The 17,556-nt window shown below is 44.1% G+C and overlaps 1 protein-coding gene across 1 annotated transcript in view; it reads left to right on the top strand.

Moving 5' to 3' along the window:
* Positions 1–7,769: 7,769 nt before the first annotated feature.
* Positions 7,770–17,556, top strand: part of LOC133656154 (small nuclear ribonucleoprotein Sm D3) — an 11,004-nt gene continuing 1,217 nt past the window's right edge. The window contains exons 1-3 of the mRNA XM_062057041.1: positions 7,770–7,936; positions 11,822–11,961; positions 17,120–17,312. Of these exons, the coding sequence (XP_061913025.1) occupies positions 11,836–11,961; positions 17,120–17,312 (319 nt within the window). The 5' untranslated portion in view covers positions 7,770–7,936; positions 11,822–11,835. The remainder of the gene's footprint in view (positions 7,937–11,821; positions 11,962–17,119; positions 17,313–17,556) is intronic.

Here is a 17,556-nt window from a genome sequence, read left to right on the forward strand (position 1 = left end):
TCCAATAAAAAGGGAGCACTCAGCGGGGGTGTTGACAGAGCCACTCAAAGAGCTTTCACGCCAGGGGAAATCAAGCCAGCGTCTCTTTTATTGTGCCATTACTCTTTCTCTGTGCTCATTAAAAACATCTTTGCTGGGACTCACACAGACATCTAGGAGACATCTAGGTGACATCTAGGAGACATCCAGGAGACATCCAGGAGACATCCAGGTGACATCCAGGTGACATCCAGGTGACATCCAGGAGACATCCAGGTGACATCCAGGTGACATCCAGGTGACATCCAGGAGACATCCAGGAGACATCCAGGTGACATCCAGGTGACATCCAGGAGACATCCAGGTGACATCCAGGAGACATCCAGGTGACATCCAGGTGACATCCAGGAGACATCCAGGTGACATCCAGGAGAGGAGACATCCAGGTGACATCCAGGAGAGGAGACATCCAGGAGACATCCAGGAGAGGAGACATCCAGGAGACATCCAGGTGACATCCAGGAGACATCCAGGTGACATCCAGGAGAGGAGACATCCAGGTGACATCCAGGAGACATCAACGTGACATCCAGGAGAGGAGACATCCAGGAGACATCCAGGAGAGGAGACATCCAGGAGACATCCAGGTGACATCCAGGAGACATCCAGGTGACATCCAGGAGAGGAGACATCCAGGTGACATCCAGGAGACATCAATGTGACATCCAGGATAGGAGACATCCAGGAGAGAAGATATCCAGGAGACATCCAGGTGACATCCAGGAGACATCCAGGTGACATCGAGGAGACATCCAGGTGACATCCAGGAGAGGAGACATCCAGGTGACAACCAGGAGACATCAACATGACATCCAGGAGAGGAGACATCCAGGAGAGAAGATATCCAGGAGACATCCAGGTGACATCCAGGAGACATCCAGGTGACATCCAGGAGACATCCAGGTGACATCCAGGAGAGGAGACATCCAGGAGAGAAGACATCCAGGTGACATCCAGGAGAGGTGACATCCAGGAGAGGAGACATCCAGGAGACATCCAGGTGACATCCATGTGACATCCAGGTGACATCCAGGAGACATCCAGGTGACATCCAGGAGAGGAGACATCCAGGTGACAACCAGGAGACATCAACGTGACATCCAGGAGAGGAGACATCCAGGAGAGAAGATATCCAGGAGACATCCAGGTGACATCCAGGAGACATCCAGGTGACATCCAGGAGAGAAGACATCCAGGTGACATCCAGGAGACATCAACGTGACATCCAGGAGACATCCAGGTGACATCCAGGAGAGGAGACATCCAGGAGAGAAGATATCCAGGAGAGAAGATATCCAGGTGACACCCAGGTGACACCCAGGAGACATCCAGGTGATATCCAGGTGACATCCAGGTGACATCCAGGAGACATCCAGGTGACATCCAGGAGACATCCAGGAGACATTCAGGAGACATCCAGGAGACATTCAGGTGACATCCAGGAGACATTCAGGAGACATCCAGGTGACATCCAGGAGACATCTAGGAGACATCCAGGATACATCCAGGTGACATCCAGGAGAGGAGACATCCAGGTGACATCCAGGAGACATCAACGTGACATCCAGGAGAGGAGACATCCAGGAGAGGAGACATCCAGGAGAGGAGACATCCAGGAGAGGAGACATCCAGGTGACATCCAGGAGACATCCAGGAGACATCCAGGAGACATCAATGTGACATCCAGGAGAGGAGACATCCAGGAGAGAAGATATCCAGGAGACATCCAGGTGACATCCAGGAGACATCCAGGTGACATCCAGGAGAGGAGACATCCAGGTGACATCCAGGAGACATCAACGTGACATCCAGGAGAGGAGACATCCAGGAGAGAAGATATCCAGGAGACATCCAGGTGACATCCAGGTGACATCCAGGAGACATCCAGGTGACATCCAGGTGACATCCAGGTGACATCCAGGAGACATTCAGGTGACATCCAGGAGACATCCAGGAGATATCCAGGTGACATCCATGAGAGGAGACATCCAGGTGACATCCAGGAGACATCAAAGTGACATCCAGGAGAGGAGACATCCAGGAGACATCCAGGAGACATCCAGGAGACATCCAGGAGACATCCAGGAGACATTCAGGAGACATCCAGGAGACATCCAGGAGACATCCAGGAGACATCCAGGAGAGATCCAGGTGACATCCAGGAGACATCCAGGAGACATCCAGGTGACATCCAGGAGACATCCAGGTGACATCCAGGAGACATCCAGGAGACATCCAGGTGACATCCAGGAGAGGAGACATACAGGTGACATCCAGGAGAGGAGACATCCAGGTGACATCCAGGAGACATCAACGTGACATCCAGGAGATGAGACATCCAGGAGAGAAGACATCCAGGAGAGAAGACATCCAGGTGACATCCAGGAGACATCCAGGTGACATCCAGGAACCATTCAGGTGATATCCAGGAGACATCCAGGAGACATCCAGGTGACATCCAGGAGAGGAGACATCCAGGAGAGGAGACATCCAGGAGAGGAGACATCCAGGAGAGGAGACATCCAGGAGAGGAGACATCCAGGTGACATCCAGGAGACATCCAGGAGACATCAATGTGACATCCAGGAGAGGAGACATCCAGGAGAGAAGATATCCAGGAGACATCCAGGTGACATCCAGGAGACATCCAGGTGACATCCAGGAGAGGAGACATCCAGGTGACATCCAGGAGACATCAACGTGACATCCAGGAGAGGAGACATCCAGGAGAGAAGATATCCAGGAGACATCCAGGTGACATCCAGGTGACATCCAGGAGACATCCAGGTGACATCCAGGTGACATCCAGGTGACATCCAGGAGACATTCAGGTGACATCCAGGAGACATCCAGGAGATATCCAGGTGACATCCATGAGAGGAGACATCCAGGTGACATCCAGGAGACATCAAAGTGACATCCAGGAGAGGAGACATCCAGGAGACATCCAGGAGACATCCAGGTGACATCCAGGAGACATTCAGGAGACATCCAGGAGACATCCAGGTGACATCCAGGAGACATCCAGGAGAGATCCAGGTGACATCCAGGAGACATCCAGGAGACATCCAGGTGACATCCAGGAGACATCCAGGAGACATCCAGGTGACATCCAGGAGACATCCAGGAGACATCCAGGTGACATCCAGGAGAGGAGACATACAGGTGACATCCAGGAGAGGAGACATCCAGGTGACATCCAGGAGACATCAACGTGACATCCAGGAGATGAGACATCCAGGAGAGAAGACATCCAGGAGAGAAGACATCCAGGTGACATCCAGGAGACATCCAGGTGACATCCAGGAACCATTCAGGTGATATCCAGGAGACATCCAGGAGACATCCAGGTGACATCCAGGAGAGGAGACATCCAGGTGACATCCAGGAGACATTAACGTGACATCCAGGAGAGGAGACATCCAGGAGAGAAGACATCCAGGTGACATCCAGGAGACATCCAGGTGACATCCAGGAGACATCAACGTGACATCCAGGAGAGGAGACATCCAGGAGAGAAGATATCCAGGAGATATCCAGGTGACATCCAGGTGACATCCAGGAGACATCCAGGAGACATCCATGAGAGGAGACATCCAGGTGACATCCATGAGAGGAGACATCCAGGTGACATCCAGGAGACATCAACGTGACATCCAGGAGAGGAGACATCCAGGAGAGAAGACATCCAGGAGACATCCAGGTGACATCGAGGAGACATCCAGGAGACATCCAGGAGACATCCAGGTGACATCCAGGTGGCATCCAGGAGACATTCAGGTGACATCCAGGAGACATCCAGGTGACATCCTGGAGACATCGTGACATCCAGGAGAGGAAACATCCAGGAGAGGAAACATCCAGGAGACATCCAGGAGACATCCAGGAGACATCAGGGTGACATCCAGGAGACATCCAGGAGACATCCAGGTGACATCCAGGAAACATCCAGGAGACATTCAGGTGACATCCAGGAGACATTCAGGTGACATCCAGGAGACATCCAGGAGAGGAGACATCCAGGAGACATCCAGGAGAGGAGGCATCCAGGAGAGGAGACATCCAGGAGAGGAGACATCCAGTAGACATCCAGGAGAGGAGACATCCAGGAGAGGAGACATCCAGGTGACATCCAGGAGAGGAGACATCCAGGAGACATCCAGGAGACATCCAGAAGACATCCAGGAGACATCTAGGGGACATCTAGGTGATATCCAGAAGACATCCAGAAGACATCTAGGTGACATCCAGGAGACATCCAGAAGACATCCAGAAGACATCTAGGTGACATCCAGGAGACATCCAGAAGACATCCAGGAGACATCCAGGTGACATCAGCACACCTCGGACTCCTGGGAAAGACTGGAATTCGGCTGCAAAATTAAAAGGATAGCATGCTAATGTTAGCATGTGACACGTACCAAGTTATATGACTGAGGTGGACATCTGTAAAATTAGCTCACGGAGTTAGCATGCTAATGTTAGCATGTGTCAAGGTTGCAATATTAGTTAAATAAGTTAGCATGTTAACCGTTAGCATGTGTCGAGTACCAAGTTATATACGATTCTGAGGTGTACGGCTGCAAAAGAAGCTAAAAGAGTTAGCATGCTAATGTTAGCATGTGTCACGCACCAAGTTACCTGACTCTGAGGTGTATGGCTGCATAATTAGCTAAAAAAGATTAACATGCTAAGGTTAGCATGTGTCACGTACCAAGTCATATGACTCCAAGGTGTACAGCTGCAAAATTTGCTTATAAGGTTAGCATGCTAATGTTAGCATGTGACACGTACCAAGTTATATGACTGACATCTGTAAAATTAGCTAACAAAGTTAGCATGCTAATGTTAGCATGTGTCAATGTTGCAATATTGGTCAAATAAGTTAGCATGTTAACCGTTAGCATGTGTCGAGTACCAAGTTATACGATTCTGAGGTGTAAGGCTGCAAAATTAAAAGGATAGCATGTGTCAAGGTTTGCAATATTAGTTAAATAAGTGTCGAGTACCAAGTTATACGATTCCGGTGTGTATGGCTGCAAAAGTAGCTAAAAGACTTAGCATGCTAATGTTAACATGTGTCACGCACTGACACTGAGGTGTACAGCAGCAAAATTAGCTAAAAAAATATTAGCATGCTAACGTTAGTATGTGTTACGTACCAAGTCATATGACTCCAAGGTGTACGGCTGCAAAGTTTGCTTAAGAGATTAGCATGCTAATTTTAGCATGTGTCAAGTACCAAGTTAGATGACTGAGGTGGACAGCTGTAAAATTAGCTAACAAAGTTAGCATGCTAATGTTAGCATGTGTGAAGTGTGTCAAGGTTGCAATATTAGTCAAATAAGTTAGCCTGTTAACTGTTAGCATGTGTTGAGTACCAAGTTATTGTGTGTTACAGAAAAGATATTTCCAGAAGGTCCTTAAACGCAGCTGAGCGCTCCTGTCATACGGAGAGGATCTTTGACTCTGATTTTTTTCCCCCCCAGAAAAACAGCAGAGCCTGTCTGTCATATCGAGGATGTTTGCCGAAGATATATTTTCAGTAGCTTCTTAAAAACAACAGAGCGCTCCTGTTATATTGAGGATCTTTGATGAGCGTTGTTGTAGATCATTGCTGCAGTAGGTCCTTAAAAACAGCAGTGTTCCTGTCAAATAAAAGATCTTTGACTAGCATTTCCCCCACAGTGGGGCTTTAATTATTTTTTTCCAGTACATCCTCCAAAACAACTAAGCACTTCTGTCTTGCTGAGGATCTTTGATGAAAAGACATTTCCAGAAGGTCCTTGAACGCAGCTGAGCGCTGATCCTGTCATACGGAGAGGATCTTTGACTAGGATTTTTTTCCCCTCAGCCTGTCTGTCATATCGAGGATCTTTTCCGCAAATGTATTTTCAGTAGCTCCTTAAACACAACAGAGCGCTCCTGTTATATTGAGGATCTTTGATTAGCGTTGATTATAGACCATTGCTGCAGTAGGTCCTTCAAAAATGCAGTGGTCCTTTCATATAAAGGATCTTTGACTAGTGTTCTTTATGTAGCCATCCATCCATTTTCTACCGCTTGTCCCTTACGGGGGGGCGGGGAATGCTGGAGCCTAGCTCAGCTGCATTATGTCGATCATTAAAAACAGCAGAGAGCTCATCTCATGCGGAGAGGATCTTTGACGGGCTTACACATTATGTTTGTGTTCAATTCTGACTTTATTTTTTTAATAATATTAACCGAGATACAAAAACAAAATATAAATATTGTGATCACCTGGTACTTACTTTCAATTTAGTCATGTGGTAAGTTATTTATTTTTTAACTGTAACGTAAAGTAAACTTTAGACAAAGAGGACGTAAGTGCTGTTGTAAAACAATACCAGCAACAGTCAACACTGCCCTCTGCTGGTACGGAATGTCACTAAACAGATATTAAACAACCCATTTGGCCATTTTACATGATATGGTAGACTTTATTTATTTTTGTTCATTCATGCAATGTAAATAAAAACTATTAAAAAAAAAAGTCGTAATAATTACAAAGACATCTTATAAGGGTACGCAGCATCGAGCGCTACGGCCTACTGGCGCTGACGAGACGCGGGGCCGCCATATTGGAGTGGTGATCCGCTCCACTCAGTGCAATTCATTTGGCAGGAGCAATGAACTGTCAGCGCATTTAATTAATTTTACCTCACTGAATACCACTGATTTTCACGCACTTTTTTGTCATAAATAAATGACATGTTTTGGCGTGTTTTATTATTCATAGTTTGCTTAACAGTAATAGAATATTCTTATATGATAAGTGACCAGGCGTCCGAGATCAAAACTGGGAATATAATCCCAGAGAAGGGGGAAAAAAACGGTCAGCTATTTTTAAATTGAAGAAAAAATATGATTAGGTTATATATACATGCGTATATCCTACATAAACAATGTATGAATACATTAGATATCTAATATATCTTAGTGACTGTATCTCTGTTGCTGCAGCAGCAGAGTTTATTTTGTATTGATATGTTGTATTACATTCTTCCCTTAAATGATCATGTTTACAGTAATTGTTTCATATGTATTTTTTATGTATGTCGCTTTGGATAAAAGTCCCACACATTTCACGAAGGCGGGCTACACAAAATTGGGTTGGAAAGCTAGACAAAATTTAGACTACTGTATAGCCACTGTCCATCTGATTGTCTAGTTAGCTAACATTTATTACACCCCCCCCCCACCCCCCCCCCCACCCCCCCCACACACACACAGTCTGGACTGTGGTCCTAACTTTTGCCCCTGTTGGTTTTTACAATCTTTATCTTCATCATTTATTTCCACTTTATGTTATTCAAGTATGACATTTTTAAATTTAATTAATTTCATTGACAAGCAATTCTATTATGGTCTTACGATTTCCGTACTATTGAAGATCTTTGCTCCTTCTCAACTCTGTGGTAATATTCTTTTCACAAAATACAAAATAATGTTAAATCTTACTTTTGAAAAGTAATACCCCCAATTCCTATTTTCAACAGTCCGCTCATTTGAGCAGGAAAACGCTGAACACCAGCCCGGCATCTTTGTTTTCTACCTGTCAACTGTCAGTTTAGGCTGCTCGCCGGCTCCTCATCACCACTTCAAGATGGCGGCCAAATTTCTCGCGTCAAGGCAGCCAATGCTGCGTCTATTTATTAGATGTCTATGGATAATTACGTGCAATCAGATCCCAGAAAGCACCGCGCGGCTAGACCGGATGTGTTTCCTTTAAACTCTCGCCCCAATGCATTGTGGGTAGGCGGAAAAAAGGCTCCAAAAGAGGCAAGACCGAAGAACGACAAGCACACGTTGGGTCTTTTCTTTAAGCAGAAAAACAACAAGAGGAGCTCTATTTTTTTATCTGTATTAGTCACAGGTAAGAGAAACAACAATAAGTGGTTATGTTTCCAAATAATTCCATTTATTTGTATTTTTAGCCTGAACTAAGACCGACTATTTAATTCATTCTTTCTTTCAGCATGGCGTCCATGTTAGCTCTGCGTTCTGCATCATCATTTACTTTTGACCCCATTGTTCGCTATAAAGTATGCATTTCATTTCCGAGTCATGTTTAATTAAAATCAAATTTAGTTGCTTTTAGTGTAGTTTAGTCGATTTGGCCTCGTTGCTCGCTGGTGTGTCTTATGTGGCTACCCGCTAGCTAGGGGCTAACTATTTTTATTTTTTTCAATGGAACAATGTACATAAACACCAAGGCACTTTCAGCAATTTCAAACATCCATCAGGTTGAGCAAATATTGTCTTTCGCAAAACACGTAATGAAAGAAAACTAGAGCAAATACAAATCCATTCATTTTCTTCCGCTTATCCGAGGTGGGGTCGCGGGGGCAGCAGCCTAAGCAGATAAGACCAGACTTCCCTCTCCCCAGCCAATTCGTCCAGCTCCTCCAGGGGGATCCCAAGGCATTCCCAGACCAGCATAGTCTCCCCAAGGTCTTCCCCGTGGCCTCCTACCGGTCGGACGTGGCCTAAACACCTCCCTAGGGAGGCGCTCCGGTGGCATCCTGACCAGATGCCCGAACTCACCTCATCTGGCTCCTCTCGATGTGGAGGAGCAGCTACTTAGAGCTCCTCCCAGATGGCGGAGGGCGCGTTTTGGACATTTTGGGCATCCCGGCCGGGACTTGTGGCACTCAAACCCGGGTAGGTATTTTGAACATTTTAGGGACTTTTGCAGAATATTCTCACTTTTCTCCCCGCCTTCCCGTGGGACTTTGCTGGGCACGTTTTTGACATTTTGGGCATCCCGGCCGGCGGCGGGACCTGTGGCACTCGATCCTGGGTAGGTATTTTGAACATTTTGGGGACTTTTGCCAACTTTTCTCCCCCACTTCCCGTGGGACTCGGCTGGGTGCTTCTCACCCTATCTCTAAGGGAGAGCCCCGCCACCCGGCGGAGGAAACTCATTTTGGCCGCTTGTACCCGTGATCTTGTCCTTTCGGTCATAACCCAAAGCTCATGACCATAGGTGAGGATGGGAATGTAGATCGACCAGTAAATTGAGAGCTTTGCCTTCCGGCTCAGCTCCTTCTTCACCACAACGGATCGATACAGCGTCCGCATTACTGAAGACGACTGTCGATCTCACGATCCACTCTTCCCTCACTCGTGAACAAGACTCCTAGGTACTTGAACTCCTCCACATGGGGCAAGATCTCTTCCCCGGCCCGTAGATGGCACTCCACCCTTTCCCCGGCGAGAACCACGTACTCGGACTTGGAGGTGGTGATTCTCATCCCAGTCGCTTCACACTCGAGCTGAAGATCCTGGCCAGATGAAACCATCAGGACCAAGACCAAAAAGCAGAGACCTAATCCTGCAGCCACCAAACCGGATCCCCTCAACGCCTAGAAATTCTGTCCATAAAAGTTACGAACAGAATCTGTGACAAAGGGCAGCCTTGGCGGAGTCCAACCCTCGCTGGAAACGGCTCCGACTTACTGCAAATACAAATAGAATATAAAAATAATAACACAAAAAATAGGATAAGATAAATCATATAAACAGACAAAAAAAAGGCTAGTTTAAATCACTTTACATTTCTGCAATAACGAAATCAATATAAGGGATTTTGTATTTTTAATCATTTTCCAAGATTTAATTGATCATTTTAAATTATTAAACCAATTAGAAAATGTAGGTTTTACTTTCATAAATCGACATTTATGTAGATTTTTTTTGCTTGAGCATAATAAATTTGACAAACATTTCTATTAGAGATGTCCGATAGTGGCTTTTTTGCCGATATTGTCCAACTCTTAATTACAGATTCCGATATCAACCGATACCGATATATACAGTGGTGGAATTAACACATTATTATGCCTAATTTTGTTGTGATTCCCCGCTGGATGCATTAAACAAAGTAACAAGGTTTTTCAAAGTAAATCAACTCAAGTTATGGAAAAAAATGCCAACATGGCACTGCCATATTTATTATTCAAGTCACAAAGTGCATTATTTTTTTTAACATGCCTCAAAACAGCAGCTTGGAATTTGGGACATGCTCTCCCTGAGAGAGCATGAGGAGGTTGAGGTGGGCGGGGGTGGGAGTAGGGGGGGGTGCATATTGTAGCGTCCCGGAAGAGTTAGTGCTGCAAGGGGTTCTGGGTATTTGTTCTGTTGTGTTTCGGTGCGGATGTTCTCCCGAAATGTGTTTGTCATTCTTGTTTGGTGTGGGTTCACAGTGTGGCGCATATTCGTAACAGTGTTAAACTTGTTTATACGGCCACCCTCAGTGTGACCTGTATGGCTGTTGACCAAGTATGCATTGCATTCACTTGTGTGTGTGAAAAGCCGTAGATATTATGTGATTGGGCCGGCACGCAAAGGCAGTGCCTTTAAGGTTTATTGGCGCTCTGTACTTCTCCCTACGTCCATGTGGCACTCCGTACAGCGGCGTTTTAAAAAGTCATACATTTTACTTTTTCAAACCGATACCGATAATTTCCGATATTACATTTTAAAGCATTTATCGACCGATAATATCAGCAGTCCGATATTATCGGACATCTGTAATTTCTATGCTACTGTCATTTATAAATATGTCAAATTTGATGTAGCTAGAGACTAACTGTACACATTAGCATGTGCAATTTCGCCAACCGTAGCTCACTAGATACTCTTAAATTGTGTGTTGATTGCTCTAATTCATGTTTTTACGAGCTAAATTAACCTATCACATTTTAGTCTCGTGTTTGTGCAACGATAGACTAGTGCAGTGTTTTTCAACCTTTTTTGAGCCGAGGCACATTTTTTTTACGTTGAAAAAACCAGGAGGCACAACACCAGCAGAAATCATTAAAAAACGAAACTCGGTTGACAGTAAAAAGTCGTTTTCGCAATTGTTGGATATAACTTTAAACCAAAACCAAGCATGCATCAATATAGCTCTTAAAGTAGGTGTACTGTCACCACCTGTCACATCACGCCCTGACTTATTTTGAGTTTTTTGCTGTTTTCCTGTGTTAAGTGTTTTAGTTCTTGTCTTGCGCTCCTATTTTGGTGGCTTTTTCTCTCTTTTTTTGGTATTTTCCTGTAGCAGTTTCATGTTTACCTTTTGAGCGATATTTCCCGCATCTGCTTTGTTTTAGCAATCAGGAATATTTCAGTTGTTTTTACCCTTCTTTGCGGGGACATTGTTGATTGTCATGGCATGTTCGGATGTACATTGTGGGCGCCGTCTTTGCTCCACAGTAAGTCTTTGCTGTCGTCCAGCATTCTGTTTTCGTTTACTTTGTAGCCAGTTCAGTTGTAGTTTCGTTCTGCATAGCCTTCCTTAAGCTTCAATGCCTTTTCTTAGGGGCACTCACCTTTTGTTTATTTTTGGTTTAAGCATTAAAAACCTTTTTACCTGCACACTGCCACCCGCTGTTTCTGACATCTACAAAGCAATTAGCCACCTACTGATATGGAAGAGTATTACACGGTTACTCTGCCGAGCTCTAGACAGCACCGACACTCAACAGCAGCACATCATTTGCAGACCTTAGAAAAGCGCTATATAAATTCCAGGTATTATTATTATTATTATTATTACTGGTTTGCAAAAAATATTTTTAACCCAAATAGGTGAAATTAGATAATTTCCCACAGTGGTTGAAAAACACTGGACTAGTGTATTCAGACGCCGGCAATCTATTGCGTTCACTACGTCACTTTCAAGCTTGCAAAGGTGCATTTTCACATCAGTTCTGCGATTTATCCACCTGACGAAATAGGGTTCTGTTTTTTTTTGTAGGAGACTACCGGAAAATGTCGATCGGTGTGCCCATCAAAGTGCTTCACGAGGCAGAGGGACACATTGTGACCTGTGAGACCAACACCGGAGAAGTTTACAGGGGCAAGCTGATCGAGGCCGAGGACAACATGAACTGCCAGGTAACGAGACCCCCTGGCCTTTATCATAGGCACCGACACATTTTCATGTGCAAACAATAATTAATCATGTCCATTTTGAATATATAAAATTTGCCCATCACTCGTGTTTTATTTATTCAAATTATGCATAAATAATTACACCGTGTGGAATAAATCCACCTAAAAATGTCCAATTATTGCACTAATTTACTTTCTCTAGTCCATTTAGAAAAGTGCGCAGTTTAATTTTACTTTTGTAAAATCAATCTATTTCTTTTCGTGGTGATTTTAAATTGGTAAACTTGTCCTCTATAATCATCCATGTGCTTGTACAGGAGCGCTTTAACTTTAAACTCAACTGTAAACGTCAGCTTTACAGATGCCACCCCGTCTACAAGGTGTCTGTGTGTATCACAGTTTTGTCGTTCAATTGCAGAAGACGTCACTGATGAGACCTACCATAGGGCGCACCGGATTATAAGGCACACTGCCCAGGTTTATTTTCATACAAAAAGCGCACCGGATTATAGGGCGCTGTCAGGTTCAAACACCAAACTATTACACAAGACAAGAAGAAGAAATCAGGCATAGACAGAGTTCAATTTAGCTCATGAGGAGAGACGTATTGGGCTGTACACTCAGTTAGTTTCTCCCTACGCTCTAAGGTACAGTCCCACATGCTCCTCTATTTGTTTGGGAGGTCCCTAGTTAACATCACTGAGGCTGCAAGCAGCCCCCAGTAGACACAACACATGATTATTCAGAATGGAAATGTGCTGACACTCGTGATTTCGCCCTGTCTCTGTCCTGTCCGCGCCGTGGTGCTCGATGTCCATCCTTGGCTGTCAGCAGGCAGGGTCTGGAACCAAACTGCTGACAAGAGAAAACTTAATAAGAGTTGTGTGATAACTTATACATCATTATTCTAACAGGAGCATTAAAGGGGTCATATTTATTTATATTTTTTCTAAACAGAAAACACTTCTCTGTGGTCTACATAACATGTAATGGTGGTTTGGTCAAAATGTCACCTTCAAGTCGCTTTCTGACAGTCGCTTCAAGATGCGCCGTTTTGTGGGCGGTCTTATTTACGTGGCTCATCTTCGACAGCGTCTTTTCTCCATTATCTCTGTTGTAGCGGTGTAGCGTGCAAGGACGGGAGTGGAAGAAGTGTTTTCAGTTATTTCACTTCTTTTTGTTAAGTACACTACCGTTCAAAAGTTTGGGGTCACCCAAACAAGTTTGTGGAATAGCCTTCATTTCTAAGAACAAGAATAGACTGTCGAGTTTCAGATGAAAGTTCTCTTTTTCTGGCCATTTTGAGCGTTTAATTGACCCCACAAATGTGATGCTCCAAAAACTCAATCTGCTCAAAGGAAGGTCAGTTTTGTAGCTTCTGTAACGAGCTAAACTGTTTTCAGATGTGTGAACATGATTGCACAAGGGTTTTCTAATCATCAATTAGCCTTCTGAGCCAATGAGCAAACACATTGTACCATTAGAACACTGGAGTGATAGTTGCTGGAAATGGGCCTCTATACACTTATGTAGATATTGCACCAAAAACCAGACATTTGCAGCTAGAATAGTCATTTACCACATTAGCAATGTATAGAGTGTATTTCTTTAAAGTTAAGACTAGTTTAAAGTTATCTACATTGAAAAGTACAGTGCTTTTCCTTCAAAAATAAGGACATTTCAATGTGACCCCAAACTTTTGAACGGTAGTGTACATAACTCCACATGTGTTCATTCATAGTTCTGATGCCTTCGGTGACCATCTACAATGTAAATAGTCACGAAAATAAAGAAAACGCATTGAATGAATAGAAGCCTGGACTGTATATACAAATCACATCCACATCACAGACATACTGACAACACTCCAGACAATGGCGGGCGTTTTGTTTACTTCCGGTTTCGGTAGCGTGGTTTTCGGTGATCAGTCTTTTTTTCGGTGGTTAAGTTGGTGCGCAAATAATATATTATGGGCAGCGCGGCGGAACAGGGGTTAGTACATGTGCCTCACAATACGAATGTCCCGAGTAGTCCTGAGTTCAATCCCGGACACGGGATCTTTCTGTGTGGTATTTGCACATGTTCTCCCTGTGACTGCGAGGGTTCCCTCCGGGTACTCCGGCTTCCTCCCACCTCCAAAGACATGCACCTGGGGATGGGTTGATTGGCAACACACACAAAAAATGGCCCTAGTGTGTGAATGTGGGTGTGAATGTTGTCTGTCTATCTGTGTTGGCCCTGCGATGAGGGGGTGACTTGTCCAGGGTGTACCCCGCCTTCCGCCCGATTGTAGCTGAGATAGGCTCCAGCAACCCCAAAAGGGACAAGCGGTAGAAAATGGATGGATGAATGTGTATCAATGCATGCTGTAACGACCAGCTCATGTTAATGTTTTATGTTCATGTGGTTTTGGATATGATGTCAGTTTTTCCCATGATCACAAACACAACGTCCATGCCTGAAAGGTGATTGGCGGAGAATGAGGAAGTGTTGTTGTGCGTCCGGTGAAGCGCGGACTCACGAGGCGAAAATGTTTACACGGGAGGTAAAACCTGTTGAAGGGTGCCGTTTGTTACTGTAGGATTGGTCATAAAAGTTAAAAATAGCGTCGGATTTTCTGATTTCTTCTGGGGGCCAGGGCTGGGCGATATGGCCTTTTTTTAATATCTCAATATTTTTAGGCCATGTCACGATACACGATATATATCTGGATATTTTGCCTTAGCCTTGAATGAGCACTTGATGCATTTAATCACAGCAGCATGAGGATTCTATGTGTCTACATTAAAACATTCTTCTTCATACTGCATTAATATATGCTCATTTTAAACTTTCATGCAGAGAGGAAAATCACAACTAAGTCAATTGACCAAAACTGTTTTTATTAAAAAGTTATTAAGCAGTGGCACAAACATTCGTGTCATTTCCAAAACAAAGTGCAAGATTGTCAGACATTTTAAAACAAGCTACACTACCGTTCAAAAGTTTGGGGTCACATTGAAATGTCTTTATTGTTGAAGGAAAAGCACTGTACTTTTCAATGAAGATAACTTTAAACTAGTCTTAACTTTAAAGAAATACACTCTATACATTGCTAATGTGGTAAATGACTATTCTAGCTGCAAATGTCTGCTTTTTGGTGCAATATCTACATAGGTGTATAGAGGCCCATTTCCAGCAACTATCACTCCAGTGTTCTAATGGTACAATGTGTTTGCTCATTGGCTCAGAAGGCTAATTGATGATTAGAAAACCCTTGTGCAATCATGTTCACACATCTGAAAACAGTTTAGCTCGTTACAGAAGTTACAAAACTGACCTTCCTTTGAGCAGATTGAGTTTCTGGAGCATCACATTTGTGGGGTCAATTAAACGCTCAAAATGGCCAGAAAAAGAGAACTTTCATCTGAAACTCGACAGTCTATTCTTGTTCTTAGAAATTAAGGCTATTCCACAAAATTGTTTGGGTGACCCCAAACTTTTGAACGGTAGTGTATGAGTGCACTTTTGTGCATGATGTCACTAAGATGACATATCAAAACAACACTAAATTAAAGTGCACCTTTTGTACAGAACACCACTACAATAGTTTAAAGTGCACGATGTCACACAAGATATTTCAATAAGTGTCAAATAAAAATGAGCTGCATAATAGGAAATCAAATAGTGTATGTCCTTCGCTATGTGGTAGGTTCCTGCGGACGTTATCTCCTTCTGTTGTTGAATATTTGTTTCATACGGTGTTGATGTGGAAATGGTTGCCTTGGCATTTTCTTGGTGTGGCACCGAACGGAGATGTTGACATGCGGAGTTTCAAGCACTCTTAATTCTCTAGCGGGTGACTTTTCAAATGATGCTACATATTAGCAGTAATGCTACTTTTTGCCCCACACTTGACAAATTGTGATTGTATGTTCGACATATTCCCGCTTGAAGCCAAACCACTGCCAGACGATGGACTCCGTGCTGTTTTTCTTGGGAATTAATTCTTCATTTGTTACCAGATTCGCACCTTCTTTCTCTCGTATTACCACTCGCACCACAGCTAACGCTACCTCTCTGCTCTGCGAGGGCGTATATGTATGTGACGTATGTAAGAAGGTGCGCTTGTTTTGTCTCTGAGGAGAGACAAGAAAGAGTGAGAAGAGCATGTAGTGTAATGCCCGCAGCTAAAAGCAACTGCGTGAGAACGTATACTCCAATATCACGATATAGTCAATTTCTATATCGCACAGAGACAAACCTGCGATATATCGACTATATCGATATATCGCCCAGCCCTACTGGGGGCTACAAAATATTACTTTAATTTGTTTTCAAGTTAAAACAACCTTATTTTTCAAGGTGTGTCGGCAATCAAAATGCCTTTACATTAAGGGGAACCCCTGGACATTTCTAAAATCACAAGTTGATTTGATGTTCTTAGGGAAAAAAAAGCCACAACACTTATTTATAAATCTGCTGCAAATTTGGACATAAAACAGCGGGCCCGCTTGACTCATGTCTATCAGAGGGAGGCTGCAGTGTTTTTGCCTCATTCCTGTGAGAATCCTGCCTGTGACTGAAGCATTAAACCTCTAAAGGTTTAGTGGCCACATGCATGGACAGCAACTTTTAACTCTTATTTCCAAAATTGTGTACACTACTGAATTGGGGTCTTATGGCTGCTTATGTGGACACTTATACTGCCATCTGGTGGTGTCAGAAGAGTATAACATACAATAGAATTTTGGGGGGGAAAAGTGTAAAAATAATAATTAGCATGTCACTAAACATGAAGTACACGTTTGTGTACTTATGGACTAAGTACATCATATCAAAAGATGATTCTTAGTTTTTATTCTAATTAGGGTCCAATAAGCCCAAATAGCAAAGAGAAATTAAAAAAAGCATGTAAACAGCTTGGACCTTAAAAGGTTAAGGAGGGGGACTACCCAGGACTAGCCGCAGTGTGCTCAAACAACCACCAGGTAGCATCTGTGAGCAGATAATACTGCATCATCTCTTTTGGACATAATCAGGCGGGCAGTGAATTCTTCACTCACGCTTAGAGTGAAGGATGAGGCAAAAACCAGATCTGTGGTCACACACACACACGATGCCAACAGAATGTATGCGCCTTCAAGGTGAACAACTCCTTGACTCTGGATGTGCTCCGCAGATGTCCAACATCACCGTCACCTACCGTGACGGGCGCGTGGCTCAGCTGGAGCAGGTGTACATCCGCGGCAGCAAGATCCGCTTCCTGATACTACCTGACATGTTGAAGAACGCTCCCATGTTGAAGAGCATGAAGAACAAGAACCAAGGTTCTGGTGCTGGTAGAGGCAAGGCGGCCATTCTCAAAGCGCAAGGTGAGTCGCCGTCAAACCTCCTTCCGTTTTATTATCTAGTCATGGTTGTGTAATAACAGAGCTGTCCCAACTTTTTACACTGAGGGCCGCACAATGAAAAAATAAAGCTTGCGGGGGCCATTTTGATACTTTTATTTGTCAAACCAATACAATATATACATTTTTTTAACCCTTAGTGCGCCCCTCAAGTTTGGTCCCGGGGTCATATGTTGTTTGTTTTTAACTCTTACATCTCTAGATCAGT

The sequence above is a fragment of the Entelurus aequoreus genome, linkage group LG08, assembly GCF_033978785.1.
Source record: "Entelurus aequoreus isolate RoL-2023_Sb linkage group LG08, RoL_Eaeq_v1.1, whole genome shotgun sequence".
NCBI lineage: Eukaryota > Metazoa > Chordata > Actinopteri > Syngnathiformes > Syngnathidae > Entelurus > Entelurus aequoreus.